The sequence below is a fragment of the Panonychus citri genome, unplaced genomic scaffold (assembly GCF_014898815.1).
Source record: "Panonychus citri isolate SS breed McGregor unplaced genomic scaffold, ASM1489881v1 Contig00136, whole genome shotgun sequence".
Lineage (NCBI taxonomy): Eukaryota > Metazoa > Arthropoda > Arachnida > Trombidiformes > Tetranychidae > Panonychus > Panonychus citri.
Window position 1 is genome coordinate 1,792,144 of NW_026515541.1, and position 15,367 is coordinate 1,807,510.

The 15,367-nt window shown below is 31.7% G+C and overlaps 6 protein-coding genes across 6 annotated transcripts; 3 read left to right on the top strand and 3 right to left on the bottom strand.

Moving 5' to 3' along the window:
- Positions 1–114: 114 nt before the first annotated feature.
- LOC128392584 (calcium release-activated calcium channel protein 1-like) lies at positions 115–1,715 on the top strand. The gene is made up of 2 exons (XM_053352629.1): positions 115–903; positions 1,044–1,715. The coding sequence occupies exons 1-2, from the start codon at positions 658–660 to the stop codon at positions 1,587–1,589; spliced, it is 792 nt and encodes a 263-aa protein (XP_053208604.1). The 5' UTR covers positions 115–657; the 3' UTR covers positions 1,590–1,715.
- Positions 1,716–1,721: 6 nt separating this feature from the next.
- LOC128392582 (60S ribosomal protein L3-like) lies at positions 1,722–3,954 on the bottom strand. Its single transcript, XM_053352627.1, is given in 8 exon segments — positions 1,722–1,827; positions 1,901–2,020; positions 2,203–2,298; positions 2,478–2,986; positions 2,989–3,062; positions 3,257–3,425; positions 3,520–3,709; positions 3,814–3,954. Coding segments are annotated over 8 exon segments (1,206 nt in total). The 5' UTR covers positions 3,817–3,954; the 3' UTR covers positions 1,722–1,782.
- A 45-nt stretch (positions 3,955–3,999) lies between these two features.
- On the top strand, positions 4,000–8,398 carry LOC128392579 (MMS19 nucleotide excision repair protein homolog). The gene is made up of 5 exons (XM_053352623.1): positions 4,000–4,146; positions 4,359–5,979; positions 6,052–6,146; positions 6,210–6,362; positions 6,451–8,398. The coding sequence occupies exons 2-5, from the start codon at positions 4,511–4,513 to the stop codon at positions 7,710–7,712; spliced, it is 2,979 nt and encodes a 992-aa protein (XP_053208598.1). The 5' UTR covers positions 4,000–4,146; positions 4,359–4,510; the 3' UTR covers positions 7,713–8,398.
- Positions 8,399–9,779: 1,381 nt separating this feature from the next.
- Positions 9,780–10,857, top strand: LOC128392585 (DNA-directed RNA polymerase III subunit RPC8-like). Its single transcript, XM_053352630.1, has 3 exons — positions 9,780–10,055; positions 10,141–10,291; positions 10,544–10,857. Exons 1-3 carry the CDS (start codon positions 9,848–9,850, stop codon positions 10,776–10,778), a joined length of 594 nt encoding a protein of 197 aa, XP_053208605.1. The 5' UTR covers positions 9,780–9,847; the 3' UTR covers positions 10,779–10,857.
- A 72-nt stretch (positions 10,858–10,929) lies between these two features.
- On the bottom strand, positions 10,930–13,109 carry LOC128392581 (uncharacterized). Its single transcript, XM_053352625.1, has 3 exons — positions 12,493–13,109; positions 11,601–12,428; positions 10,930–11,523 (listed from the first exon to the last, which is right to left on the bottom strand). Exons 1-3 carry the CDS (start codon positions 12,986–12,988, stop codon positions 10,937–10,939), a joined length of 1,911 nt encoding a protein of 636 aa, XP_053208600.1. The 5' UTR covers positions 12,989–13,109; the 3' UTR covers positions 10,930–10,936.
- A 115-nt stretch (positions 13,110–13,224) lies between these two features.
- LOC128392586 (uncharacterized histidine-rich protein DDB_G0274557-like) lies at positions 13,225–14,149 on the bottom strand. The gene is made up of 2 exons (XM_053352631.1): positions 13,836–14,149; positions 13,225–13,660 (listed from the first exon to the last, which is right to left on the bottom strand). The coding sequence occupies exons 1-2, from the start codon at positions 13,986–13,988 to the stop codon at positions 13,454–13,456; spliced, it is 360 nt and encodes a 119-aa protein (XP_053208606.1). The 5' UTR covers positions 13,989–14,149; the 3' UTR covers positions 13,225–13,453.
- Between the last annotated feature and the right edge of the window lie 1,218 nt (positions 14,150–15,367).

Here is a 15,367-nt window from a genome sequence, read left to right on the forward strand (position 1 = left end):
ATTTAGTTTTGTTCTGAGCCGAGTGATGTCGCTAGTCACTCATTTTCTTCATTTGGTTTGAATGTTTTGATGACAATTCTGTTTATTAATTGTTTTGATTTCCATTGATTAACAAAGTTGTTCATTAATTTATTGTCTTCAAACTTTAATCATCTAATTGTCAATCATCTCAACTATTTATTAATTCATATCTTTTTTTACAACCATCTATTTCTTACGTTGAGCTTCATTTTTGTCTTTATTTTGTATCACCAAAACATTGTAATTGTTAATTAATCTTACACCTTGAATGTTAACCAATTATTTTTTATTCTATTAATTTAATCTAATTTAATTATTTCTCTTTTTCGTTTCCTTATAGTTTGTTGACCAAAAAGAATTTGTTTGTGTTCTATTCTTTTTTCTCAATAATGTGAATTCTATTCTTCTTTTACTTCTCTTCTACGGTTTTCGATTCATTTTTCTTTCCTGTTTAATGATTTGACTTGATTTCTTTAATTTTCTGGTTGATTTGTGAGCTTTTTTCACCCAATTCAGTGATTTTTAAACTTGGGTAAATCTATTGGTCATATGTTGGTATTTTTTGCCCAATCAATTTTGGTTTCTTGGTGAATCTCGGATTGGAAAATAACCTGTTCTGTTACCGGTTTCAAGTAAATGGTGAAAATTCAGCAACACAATCAAGAAAATCCGTATATTAGTCAAGGGACTAGTGGAATTGAAATGAGTAATTTGGACTCTTTGCCGAATAGTCTTCTCACTGATCTCATAACAAAAGGTAATTACAAAGAGAAATCTCGACAAGATCATGTGGACGCACTTTCCTGGAGGCGACTTCATCTGAGTCGAGCGAAATTAAAGGCCTCTCAACGAACCTCCGCTCTCTTGTCTGGATTCGCCATGGTGAGTATTTCTATTCTTTTATTTGTTCCCTTCACCCATTTAGTCTACTGATTTCTACGAGGAAGTAGTAATCACTTTGAAGCGAATGAAATTTCATATCTTTCTTTATATCCTCTTCTTTTCGTCGTGATATCTTTCAGATCGCAATGGTTGAAGTACAATTAAATCCCGAAACAAAGAACCCGATCCCTTATGGTCTTTTGATATCGTTTAGTGTGTGTACAGTTTTACTTGTTTCCATGCACATGCTCGCGCTCATGATATCGACTTGTATTCTACCTCATATCGAAGTTGTTTGTTCTGTTAATGGCCTAGGGGGAGTGAGTGATTCGCCTCACGAGAAGCTGAATCAATTCATCGAAATCGCCTGGACTTGTTCAACTGTTTTGGGAATATTTCTGTTCCTAATTGAAATTGCGATTCTGTGTTGGGTCAAATTCTGGGATTTTGGTGCCAATCAAGGGAACACAGGCCACAAAGCAGCTCTCGCAGCGACTATACTTTTGATACCGATTTTCATTCTTTTCATTGGTTTTGCTGTACATTTTTACCGAAGACTAGTAAGTCACAAATTTGAAACTTCTGCTAAGAATCTACAAGAAATCGAATCCATGGCCTCACAGCTCAAAAATGAGCCCATTTCACTGGATAATTATACTAGCGAACAAACTACTTTTCAAGTTTGATCTCTGAGAAATCTCAAAGTCTACGAGCCCAATGATCTATAAATCAATTTGATTCTCAATTCCTTGTTGCATTTATATACTGAAAGCTAATGAATAAACATGCGAAATCGATTGAAAATAGACAAATTTACATTATATTTAAATTCTTTTATTTTAGAATTGAAAACCCTAATAAGCCAACTTATATAGTTGATCATTTTCCTTCGACTTCCCGTAAACGATCTTTCTTGAGAGGACCCTGAAAGAATAAAAAGAAATAAAATTAGAAAATGTACAAAGAAATAACTAATATGCGTGCAAACTAAACTAACCATGAAGGCCTTCTTTTCGGCATGTGTCTGGAATCTTCCGTGTCCGAATTTGGATGATGTATCGATGAACTTGAGTTTGATTTCCTCAAGAGCAGCTCGTTTAGTGTGAACCAGGAGAGACTGGAAAAACAAAAAAGATTAATTCAATGTAAAAACGACAGTTTGAAGTTGGAAAGATATTTTTATCAGTCCTATCATATATCATATCATGATAAATATCGAATGCGATTCATTGGATTGGCTCAGTTTTATCATCAAGTTAATTCAAGTAAACAAAAAATCAAATATTGAACAATAAATACCTTTCTAAGAGTAATAACTCGTTTCTTAGGACCCATTACACATCCTTTCAACATAATGTAGTCACAATTAACTTCACCGTAATGAGGGAATCCACCCTGTTTAAGAAATAGAAAAAGATGATTAGAAATTGTACTAATAGATCACAGGTCGACAGTTTGATTCCATCTCAGACCGCCCTAGAGTTATCTTCAGGGAATCAGACATACAATAGTTGTACACACATAGAATCATCATGTTAAAGTATCAAGTTAATAAAAAGGGAGCAAACTCTTACCATTGGTGTGATAGTTTTGTTGGTCTGGTCATAATCAGTAGCAGCATTGTTCTTGATTGTTTCACCATCTTTAACATGGACACCCTTTCCAATTCTGTAAACCTTCTTGTTCATTTCAGTTCTATGATGGTAACCCTTTTGACCAGCACGGGCAACAGTGTATTGGACACGACTTGGATGCCAAGCACCAATACAAGCGACCTTTCGAAGACCTTTGTGAGTCTTTCGAGGAAGTTTCTTTGTGTGCCAACGACTGGTTACACCCTTAAAACCTTTACCCTTGGTAACACCAATAATATCAAGCATTTCACTTTGAGCAAATACTTGGCTAATAGGAATTGGTTTTTCAAAATGTTGTCTAGCCCATTCAACTTTTTCAGGTATGGTACCACCATTGAGTTGAATTTCCATGATGTGAGCCTTCTTTTGTCGTTTCTTCATCAATTTCATTTGAGTGTGAGCGATAACTCGGATAACACTACAATACTTTTTGATACGAGCAAAATCTTTTCAAGAGCTTTCTTACCATCATCATCTGCCCATTTCTTGGCATATTTAGTGAAGGCCTTTTTCTTGCACTTGTGCCTGTAAAGTGAGGTAAAAGGTTAGTAATTAGTTTTGTCTCATCATGAAGCTTTTAAAGAGCTCAAGAGAGGAGACATAACTATACGTCTAGATGATTGACTCATTGGTGGACAGATTCACTCAACACCAAGAGGAGTCTATTTTAGCCGGATAAGTAATGCCCCCATCTCTTGAGAGAGATAACCAATACCAACCAATTCTTGTAGAATCGTCGTCGACAATCTTCACTTAAATGTTCAGAGAAGATAGTCTTGAAAGTCCTGAGGCCACGTGGAGTATCAATGTAACCCACCAAACCAACAATAACCATTGGTGGTGCCTCCAAAATGGTAACAGCCTCAACAACTTCCTTTTTATTAACCTCTGTGAACAATATAAGATTGCAAATTAGCAACAAGAAACCCTCAAGAGTAAATTTTAAAAAAAAATAAACGCAATCAGAAATTGTATAACTTACTTGAACCAGGTTTGTCTACTTCACGGACGATGTGGGTCATACCAGCTTTGTACCCAATGAAAGCTGTAAGATGAATAGGTTTCGATGGGTCATCTTTGGGGAAGGCACCAATGCGACCGCGATGACGACGACTTCGCTTTTTCTTGAATCCCATGTGCCCATGACGAGGCGCTGAGAATTTACGATGACTCTGAAGAAAAAGAAAGAGAATAAAAGAGACAATTAACAATCAATCAAACCACCAAAGGTTAATAAATAGCAAAAATCACAAAGAACAATTAATTAATTACTAACCATTCTTATAAAATTAAATTAACTTATCACTAAAAAACACCAACAACTCAACTTATACTTGAAAAACTCGGAAACAGAAATCTAAAGGAAACGGAAAAGCGAATCGAGAAAAGAAAAAAGTGGCTCCATCTTCTGTTAGCCGTAAGAACAAATTCTACCGCAGCATTTGGATTAGCAAACATTTTCTCCTATTATTTCAAGCGATTTGTTTACACATGTAAATTTAATTAATGAAAAGAAATTTAGTTAATTACCTTGATTGTGATCACTTTTTAGTCTCCATTTTTTTCAATTTTCTAATCTCAATCAGTACTGGACACATTTGATTAACCGGTAAGTCGAATTAACCAAAATAATTGGTACAAATTATAATTAGAATTTATCTCCTTTGGTACTTTGGTTATCATGCTTGTTTCATTTATCTCTGTTATCAGAATGTTTGTTAAATTGTCTCTTGATTTTAGCTTTTTTTTTCTTAATTATTGTCAATTAATTCTTAACAATTGTTTTTTTCCGCGTGTCTTCTATTCTTTTTTATTAACCAGGTTTTAACTTTTGGAAACGAGTGGCGATTTTCATCCGTTCAAACCTGTGGCTGTTTATGTTTGTTTATTTTTGTTTTCTTCCGATTGACTTGATTGAATTTCATGCGAATTGATTTACCATAATTACTGTTGTAAAATTTTGAACTATTCAAATGGATTTGAGTTCCCTTATTACAGAATCAACTAATGCTGATGGATCTCTTAATTATGGTATCGTTAAACAAAAGTTATCTGTGATTAATGAGAGTCTTTCCAAAAATGAGACAAGCTTGGAAAATTTTATTCTTGGCCTTGGAACAGCATTAACATCAGCTAAATTAGATGAAAGAACCAAAGGAATTAAAATTCTTGCAGCATTTATTGAATTGCTTACCCCTGAAAGTCTTGGTGAAATTGAAACTGAATATTTAACTGAATACTTGGTAACACGGTTAAGTGATCATCATTCATTCATTCCGATAATAATCAAAGCTTTGCTTCATTTGTCACGATTTTTTTCAATCTCTGATAAACAAGCAATTGACATATTTCTTACAATTAACCGTGAGGTTGCTAATCAACAATTACCAATCCAAGAAAGATTTCTAATCTACCAGTTAATTGGAAGTTTATTTCCATCTCATTTGGAAGCCTACAAATCGATAAACAATGATTTTCTCTATGGATTCATACAGATCATGGAGGGCGAACGGGATCCTCGATGTCTTTTATTATGTTTCGATCTATTTACCCAAATAGTTGGTTCTCTTACCCCAGGACATTTAGCTGAAGAATTGTTTGACATTGTCAGCTGCTATTTTCCAATTGTTTACCATCCAACTCGAGACAAAGGAATACAAATTACTCGAGATGATCTTCATGAAGCCCTAAAGAAATGTTTCATGATCAGTCCATCATTTGCTCCATTTGCTTACCTTTTATTCACCGAGAAACTTGAATCGGAAGTCGAAAGTGCCAAACTAGATGCTTATGATATGATAATCAGTTGTGCTCCAATTTATGGAGATAAAGCAATTTCATCTTTCCTCCAAACCATTTGGACATCGATTCGTCTTGATGTTTTACGAATTAATTTTGGTAAATTATCGGAAATGGCTACACAAACAATGATCGCCATTTTGTTGACAATTAAAAGTTCACCTGAAATGTTGGATAAATTTCTCAAAGAAGTTTTCGATGATATGGAAGGAACTCTAACCAAACTTTCTCTTGGACTATTTAAAGTCTCATGTCAATTTCTCGCCTCAATCAGTGCCTGTTCTGATTATTTTATGGAGAAAATTGGTAAACACGTTTTCCCGATTTTCATGAAAAACGTTATATTTGATCAGACCGATAAAGCTAAGGAATATCTAGAAGGATTTACCTGTTTTTTTCGATGTTGGAAAAAGGTTACTACGAATAACCTTTTCTCACGAATTCCTGATCAAGAAATACTTCTTACCCAATTACTTTCTCTATTTGATACCGATGAAAATCATATAAAAATCTCAGCGATTGAATGTTTATCCAATTTTGTTCAATGTTCATTCGTATGGGATTATCATGAAGAACAGTCTCTTGCCAATGGTCTTTTATTCATAATGCTCAGTGATTCTTCATCTTCAGATGATAGATTGAGGTAATTCTAAGAATGATATTCATAATTTAACACAGTTTACTAATTGTTATCTTTTTCTCTCCAATCAATTAGGATTAAAGTCAGAGATTTACTGGTCGAGTTTAGTTTAAAACACCCGGAGGTGTGTCAAAGTGAGATAACCCGAAAGTTATTTGATAAATTGCCTGGTAAGTAGTTGATTTAACTTGTAAATATTTACGATAATTGACTAATTATCTTTTTTACTTTAGATTCAGCTGATTTAACCAATGAAAATTTGGAGCGGTTATTGAAAGTTTCCGGAGCATTGAAATGTTGTCTTCATGGAGCTCAATCTGATGAGAATTATCAAAAATTAGCCAATCTTGGTGTTCAATTATTTTTTCAAGCAACAATTAATTCAGGTAAATATTGAAACTACGAATTGAAAAGATGGAAGAGTCTTAATTATCGTCATCAAACTAATCTATTTTGTTTTATTTTTGATTGTAGATTTGTTAACAAAGGTTAAAAAAACCATCACTGATTGTATTTGTCAAACAATCAACTCGTCCAGTCTTGATATTTTTTCCCAGGCCATTCTTAGTCCACTTTTAAAGGCTGATTCGAAGTCGCCAAAAATTGAAATTGATGATAATTTGAAACAAATTGTCAGTAAAATTTTAATTCTGACTTCATGTTCATACAAAATTTGCATTTTTGAAAATTTTCTCAACTCATTGCGGACTATGCAACCAAGTCAATCATCTTTAGCATCCTCATCACCAACTTTATCACCTCCGCCACTCATTAAATTGATTAAAGTGGTTGAATGTATTTTGTGCAATTTATCAATTGATTTTCAATTCTCTTGGACTGATCTCATACAAAGTATATTGATGCACATACATTCAACTAATTACGATGAACTTTTAGAATCAACAACAATCATCATTGAAGTCATATTAAACAAATCACCTGATCAAGGATTGCTGAATATAACCAATTTTTTAAACACCAAATTAAGCCAATTATCAACTAATCCTGTTACACTAATACCGTCAATACAAATAATGATTGCTTGTAATCGTGGTCTAGTCATACGAGGAGGACAATATTCAAATTTTTTCACCAACCAATTGTTAAATCTGATGCAAACCCATGACAATGAATCAATCGTTTCAATGATTGCCAAAAATTTTGTGCCTTGTCACACTAATCATAACTATTATCAACAATCCAACGGATTTAATATATCACCGTTTTACCAGCAGAAATATTTCCATGAAACATCACCAATTTTACTTAAAGGATATAATGATTTAACCGAATGGAGGAAACGTTGTTTTGCCCTTTGTCTTCTCAATCATTTGAAAAATCTTCCCAAAACTGTAATTCGTGATGAGATTAGTAAATTTCAATCGTTAACACTTTTCAATCTAGAGGAAACTAATGCACCAGACAATCAGATAACTGCTCTTGATTGTTTAATCCAGTTGATTGAGACTCATTCAGTGACTCTAATTCGTAACATCTCTGGAATTATAAATCGTCTTCTATCTTTAACCAAAACATCACCTCACCTGGAAATAAGACGTAAATCACTTGATTGTCTTACCACAATTGCTAAAACAGTTAATGAAATAAATTTACTTCCTTATCGTCCAACGGTTCTTTACGATCTTAAAAGTGTCCTGGATGATCGTAAACGGATAGTTCGTTATGCTTGTACAGTTGCCAAACATCATTGGACATTAATTGGTCAACCAATTTAATCCGAAGCATCTAAACTCGATATCTAAATAATATACCTTAAATCGCAGTCAATTAATCAACTTTTAAGGAAACGATTTTCAAGAGAAATAGATTTGCATGAAATATTATATTTTACTGTAATTTCTCAATTTTTCTGTTAGCATTTTAATCACTCCAAATAAGATTAGCTAATACAATTAATGATAAATCGTTTTTTTTTCAATTGCTGCTAAATCCCAACCCTTTTTTCATGTATTTCCCACTCTGACCTGACCTCTCTCAAAATTTCACCTTGTCAATCTATCACAAACAACAATTAACTACAACCTTGAGATGATTATCAAAAAAATCATGGAGCTGAAATAACCAAAAAAATCAACAGAATCAAATATAAATCACCCGATTGAACCCAAAGGATTCCCATGGATTATTTTCAGGATAACAAACAATCGAGATTAAATTAACACACTATTCACATGCAAAAGGATCAAAGATTATCAACTAATCACAATCAAAGACACATCCAAAAAAAGGAAAGCAAATTGATATGAAAAAAAAACAGCGGAAAAAAAGTGAAGAAAAAAAAATTCATGTAAACGATTCACTACGAAAATGTAGGTTTCAAGATTGGCGTTTTTTCATCTGCATAAAGAGTTTGGTGTTTAAATGTATTAAATTCTGTATCCAATCTGTTAAATCCTCACAATTATTTTTTGTCAACCCAATTTAACGGAACAACAATTAAGCGATAGGCTTTTTCAACCTTGTCACTCTATTCAATCGTTACAATTGAACAATCTAATGTTGATTCTTGATCAGATGAATACAATTTGTTTAGTGTTTAGTGTAACCTATTGACATGAGGTCAAAGTTTTATTGTGCTTTAAAAGATTACGATTTAATTATCTTTATCTGATTAACCAATTATCTTAAGGCTCAACTGTAAAAACACTTAATCGTAGTAATTAAATCACTGCCTTCTTGTTAGATTACCAGAATTCAGCAGAATTTTCAATTTGATCTTGATTTTATTAATCTCTTTTTTTTTCTTATTCTTTAATCAAACTGATTACTATTGTTACCATTTGATTTGTTTGATTCTTTTCACAATAAGGCCAAAACTCACAATTTAATTTAAATTTCATCATTAGGCATCTCCCACAATTTAATCTCTCTCATTTAGTATATAATGATACGATTATCATAACCCAAAGATCAGTAATCAGTTAACATTCAATCATCTTACAACAAACAATTTGCTAAAGAATCAGTTTGATTCAGTCAACAATCAACAATCAATAATGAAATTAACTCTCTTTTTCCTTGGTGTTTTCATCGCTTTCCAATGTTCCCTTGTTATTTCATCGGCTCTTGAATCAGCTCTGAGTTCAGCTAAACCCTTACCATTCAAGTAAGAATTGACAATCAAACAGATTAATAGAACAATTAATTCAATTCAATTTGATTTCTTCTAGTTTCCAAATTCATCCACTTCATCATCACCGATGTAAATGTGAGGAGGAACATCATTACCATCACCACAAATACAAGGATCATCACCACAAACACGACCATGGACACAACCATGGACACGATCACGGACACGATCACCACCACGGTCACGAGCATCATCATGAAGGCGGTTGGTGGTAAGTGTATCAATCGACCGGATTTAATTTAATTCAACTACTAATTCACCCTTTGTAATTATCTTTCAACTGTAGATTTCCAATCATCTCTCCTATCAAACTATTTATTATATTTATGATCACAACTGTAACAAATTAATCTCTGTTAATTGTATTTATTTGTAAATTACTTCCAACATTAATTACCAACCGATTATTATAAAAAATAAATTGATTGATTAACTTAAATTTTATGAGAGATTAACAAAATTTTTTCAATTACTCTGTTCATGTTTAATTCTTTGCAATCATAATCATAATTTTCTACAATTTTTTCACTCTCGAAAACTAATTATTAATTTGTTACGAAAAACTTTCATCAAAAGTTTATCGAATCAATAGATCGATTTATCGAAAGAAAATCAATTGAAATCGATTAAGAATCGATTCCGAATGTTTTGTTTTCTTTTCAAGTTGCTTTTTGAAATTTAAATTGTTTTTAAATCAGTGAAAACCAATTGGAAATCATGTTTCAATTAGTTGAATTACGAGATACAATTAGGATACCTGCGAGTTTTTTTAACATCCCCGTTGATCAGGCGATCGCTGATCAACTTAATCGTAAAATGGCCAACAGGGTAATCATTGATGTCGGTCTTGGGATCACTTTGTATGATATTCTTGATATAAATGAATCTTTTATTTACCAAGGAGATTCGGGTACACATACTAAAGGTTTGACTCATTTGATTAATTAGTTGATCACTAATTTGGTCACAGTTTCCATCTTCTTAATCTTTCCATTCTTATTGTTCAACAGTTCACTTCCGATTCCTTGTGTTCCGGCCTTTTGTTGGTGAAGTTCTTGTTGGTAAATTGAGAAGTTGCTCTCGTGAGGGTGTCCATGTTTCTTTGGGCTTTTTCGATGACATTTTAATTCCTCCTCATTGTTTACCTGAACCATATCGATTGTAAGTTGATTGTTCTCGCATTTAAATTGGTTTCTTTCCGTTTGTAGAAAAGATTGTTCTTTATTCATTTCATCAATCACTTTCTTCAAACGATTGTACCGTGAAATTGAATATCCTAATTCCGATTTCTATCTCATTACAATTTCTCCATCAATTATTTTTCTTTGATAATTGTTTCTAATTTTTCTTTTCTTTTTCTTCTTTTCTCTTATAAACCTTTGGTATCTCTTTTTATCTTCTATTTTTGTTAAGTGATGAGAAAGAGCAAGTTTGGGTTTGGGAATATGATAATGGTGAAGAAAAGAGCAATTTATTCATGGATATCGGAGAAACCGTTAGATTCAAGGTGAAGGAGGAAATTTTCACTGATACATCACCTCCAGGACCGACATCAACTATTCAGGATATTTATCAACCTTCGGGTTCATCAGATAAACCAGCGGTGGAGAGGCAAAGACGAGTACCTTATCTAATTAAAGTAAATTGATTTGATCTTCATTAGATTTTACCTTTAATCTTTCACCTTTTTCTTTTTCATTTTCAGGGTTCTTTGGTGATCCAGGTCTTGGTCTTGTCTCATGGTGGAGATAATTTCAGTAAATTTTTGTGATATTTTTGTATAAAAAGAAACGAAATGGTTAATCGTTATTGCTCAAGTTGATTTATTCGTCTCTTAATGTAATCTACTAAATCATGATTGTTACCAAATTCATCGGTTTTATGATATATCTCATAAAAAGGTATATTTACCACATTTAAACCCAATTTCTGTAATAATCTCTCTCTCAATCTATAGTGACCTGAAATTTGACAATAATTTTGATCAATGTACATTTGCTTTCCTTGGTAAACTATAACATAAGCTTTGATGAAAGTATTTGGCGCTCGAATTGGACCTTTCAAAAGACGAAGGTGTTTAGGTTCAGTTGTTAACATTAAATCGGGAGTTAATGATGTCGATAAAAAGTAACCAAATTGGACAATACGATCGGGAAAAGCATCGATCGTTGCTTTGTACAAAAGGTTCAAGTTTCTGTTATTCATGCTCATTTTACTTTCCATGTTATTAGTTATCGAACCAATCGGGACTCGTAATTTATTTACATGAATTCCTTTACTATAAACCTGATCCAAATTTTGTGATTTCTCTTTATAATCGGCATTTCGTTCAATCATAAGGCAATCACGAATTGTCATCAATAACCAATAGTGGAGGTGAATATCGGGACCATCTAAAAGATGAGAAAGTAATGGAAAAAGATTCAATTATTCAACTAAAAGAATTTGATATTTAGGTAAATTAACTTACAGAAATTAAGTTTCTTCAACCAATCTTTCGAGAGAATGAAGTTAATCATATTCGGCGGATAAATGTCCAGAAGGAAAACACTTCGTAAAAGTGATGGAATCGTTTTCTCTAAATCTATTGGACCAGATTGATCAATAACTGAATCCAATTGATTAACAATTCGATCGATATTTGGACATGGAGGTTGAAGATGGTCGAAAGCGGTGGCACATTTTAAAATTCTCTCGATATCTTTTATTCGTAAATGTTCAATGACATTTTCCAGCATATTGATTGACTTATTAATCAATTTGGGAGAATAGAATTTCTGTTTCACGCAGAATTCATTTAAATGGATAAGGTTATAAACACTTAAATTGTCGACCTCTAAAAATGAGTTGACTAAATTTTCCGCAGATTTAATATCAGCCCTGATTAGTGAATAATTAACTCCTTTAAGTAAACTTGACCTTAAGGTCGCATCTCGTTCAGTTTTTGCTTCGATTGAAACTTTGGTCACAATTTTCTTGTACAATTTATCGTCGACTATGTAAGTCCGAGTTTTATGAAAAGCGACCAATATGAGGGACAATTCAGCCAAACTTAATTCATTTAAATGTTGATCAATGAATCGTTGACACCAATCAACTTGCTGATTTACCATTTGCTGTCGACTTAGAACACAACAGAACATTAATTGTAAAAATTGTCTCTTTGTTAGATTCACTTTTCCAAGAATATTTTTCACCAAAGTATCACAATAAAGGATTACGGTGGGAGGTGAAAATTTGTATAAATCGATAGTTAATTGTAAACAATCATCGATAAATTTTGATTTGAGCCAATCACCTTTGGATAAAAGAAAAGAATAACAATTTAGTAATTTGATTTTGATCAGAAACTTCTTGATTACCTCGATTAACTCGTTTACAATAATTGACTAGATGAGAATCAAGTTTCTTTATAAATTGCCAGTGACTATCAAACGGAGCCACCAGTGAATTTAAACAATTAAAATTAGCTCGGAGTAACCTTGAAATTTGTCCCAAACAATCAGAATTACCCAATTTAATAAGATCAATAATTTGGGTGTAAAGCTGATCAACTGATTTCTTTTCCAATTCTTTCAATGAATTTTTATCAGGAAATTTTTGTCCATTGTCGATACCAACTTTTGGTACTTTGAGTCCATCATCTTCGATAAGGTTGACAAATAATACTGCATTTTCCGTTGGCGTTTTCACATAATTCCAAATGTAATTTTCTGATGAATTAGTTGATTTGAAACATCGTTGATCAAATTTAATCCGATCAAAGTTAAGTGATGAAAATATTTTGATTGATCTAAACACAGAGACTCTAGAGTCTAACAAATTACGTCTGAGGATTAAGGGAAAAGGGAAAACCATACTAAAGTAGGAACAATTAAGATACAACTAAACACAACAATTCAAATAATTAAATTAATTCCATTAAAATGACAATTTAATAAAAATAATTAACGAAACTCAATCAACATGTGAGTAAAAAATCAGCTGGAGCTAAGAAAAGGGATCGTATTGTTATAAAAAAGAGCGAAAAAATTTTCGATTTCAAAATTTAGATCAACAATTAAGAGGCAATTTAATTTAACAATTTTAAAGGAAATTTTTACACAAATTATTTACAATCTACAATTTACACAGAATAAGAATTTATAAAGGATTTAATTAAATAAATGAAGGCGAAAAACGAGATTAAGAAATGAAAAGAAAAAAAAAACTTTCAATTCGTCGACAATTAATCCGATGTGAGTTTATAACGAAAACAATTAACTAAATTGTACTTTGAATAAAAGAGTAATTAGAATAATTATTTTTCGATTGATTGAATTTCTAAAAGTTCATGATTCCATTGAAATGCTGTTTACCAACAATCTGCCAGCCATGAGATTGTTTTCCCATCTCGACACTCAACATATGACCCCAATGTCCATGCTGTTGATGACCATGATGATTGTGATGATGATGACCATGATGATCATGTCCATGATGGTGACCATGATGATGACCATGATGATGTTTATGAGAGTGACCATCATGCTGAATGAAAAATAGTAAAAGAGACACAAACAGATTAATAGTAATGATAATCAATTCATTTATATGAATTAAACTTTTGACATTTGTTTCAACAAAGTAACAACAATTTATAATTATCTAAACAAATGTCTACCAGTTAATTTTACAATCAAATAGAAACAATTAATTAACTTACCAAATGATGATGATGAACTGATTTGTGACAATGATGTTTCCTGTGATGTTTATGATGATGGTGACAACATTTATGGTGATGACGATGACCATTAACCATTGTGATGACATAAATAATTGTCACAATTAATAATAAAAGTAAAGTTATCCTCATCTTGATAGTTGTAAACACAATGTCAAAGTTAAACGTTGATTGTAAAAGGGAATCAGCAACAATCAGCTAATCACGATTAGTAATTTAACTTTAAGAAAATGTTTCCACTTTTATACTTGAAATTAAATGTTGATTGTTAACCTTTAATCATTAAATCACCTCCTTTCAAAGTCCAAGTGTCCATTTAAGGTTGACAATTAACACTAATTACATCAATCACTCTAATTTTTGATTCATAAACTCACAATTAATAAATTGACTGAAAAACTAATCAACTAACATTAATCAATGGGTTTGAATGTCACCATCACCAATTAATTGCGACCTAACAATAATCAACTTGATGAAAAAAAAAGCAAACAAACAATCAAATTTAATTGTTGAGCCTTAAACAGAAATTTGAAGAAAACAAAAAACTCAAACAACATAATCAATAAATTGTTGTTATACAATTAACTCTGATTTTTTGATAACAATCATACTAATCATGTAAAGCCTAAGCCGCAGTTAGTTATCAAAGTTAATTGTTGGCCTTAAATGATTAACGATTTGATTGTTTATTGAATCAAGTGAGAAACAGAAAAAAAAATTAGTAAATGATTTAAATTAAGTGGAAGAAGAAAAAAATTTCAACTTCAAATCAAAAGTTTCCATTGAAAAAGTTTATTAATTGTTGATTGCTTCATGTTGTCAACAATTTACTTAATCAACTGTGAACTTGATTCTTTTTGCTGTGTTGATATCATAATTTAATTTGATTAGTATGGTAATCATGACAGTGAACAAATTAGTTGATTATTAACTTTCAATATGAAAGGTGAAAAAATTACAAACAAATTAAATCAACTAACGATCAGACATTCATGATAATTTAATAACTTTGGGTGTAAACCTTTAGTATAATTTTCATGCTAAATCATTTTTCATATTTCATATTCAGTTAATTGTTAACATTGCATTTGGAAACCTGATTCTCAAATTTAATTGTCATAATCATAATCGTAACTAATAATATCATAAGTAAGAGAATCAATTTCATAAGCAAATAAATCACCCAAGGAATTGGATGAAATTTTTGTTTTCCAATGATATTACAAATATTTCTTAGTGATTAGTTAATTGAACAAGCAAAATCAATTGAACAAGATGATAATGATGAAAACAACAGTTGATTGTGAAATAAATTTGTCCAAACTGTCAAATTATATTATCAACAAAATGATCATAATATTGATTTTAACCTTTCAATGTTAACAAAAAATTACATTCATATGATGATGATGATAATCACAATCAACATCATCGTAACAATTTAATGTTCTAGTTTGTTTTTCCGATGAATTACTGAAGGTTCATGATGATCACCCAAGAATAATCAT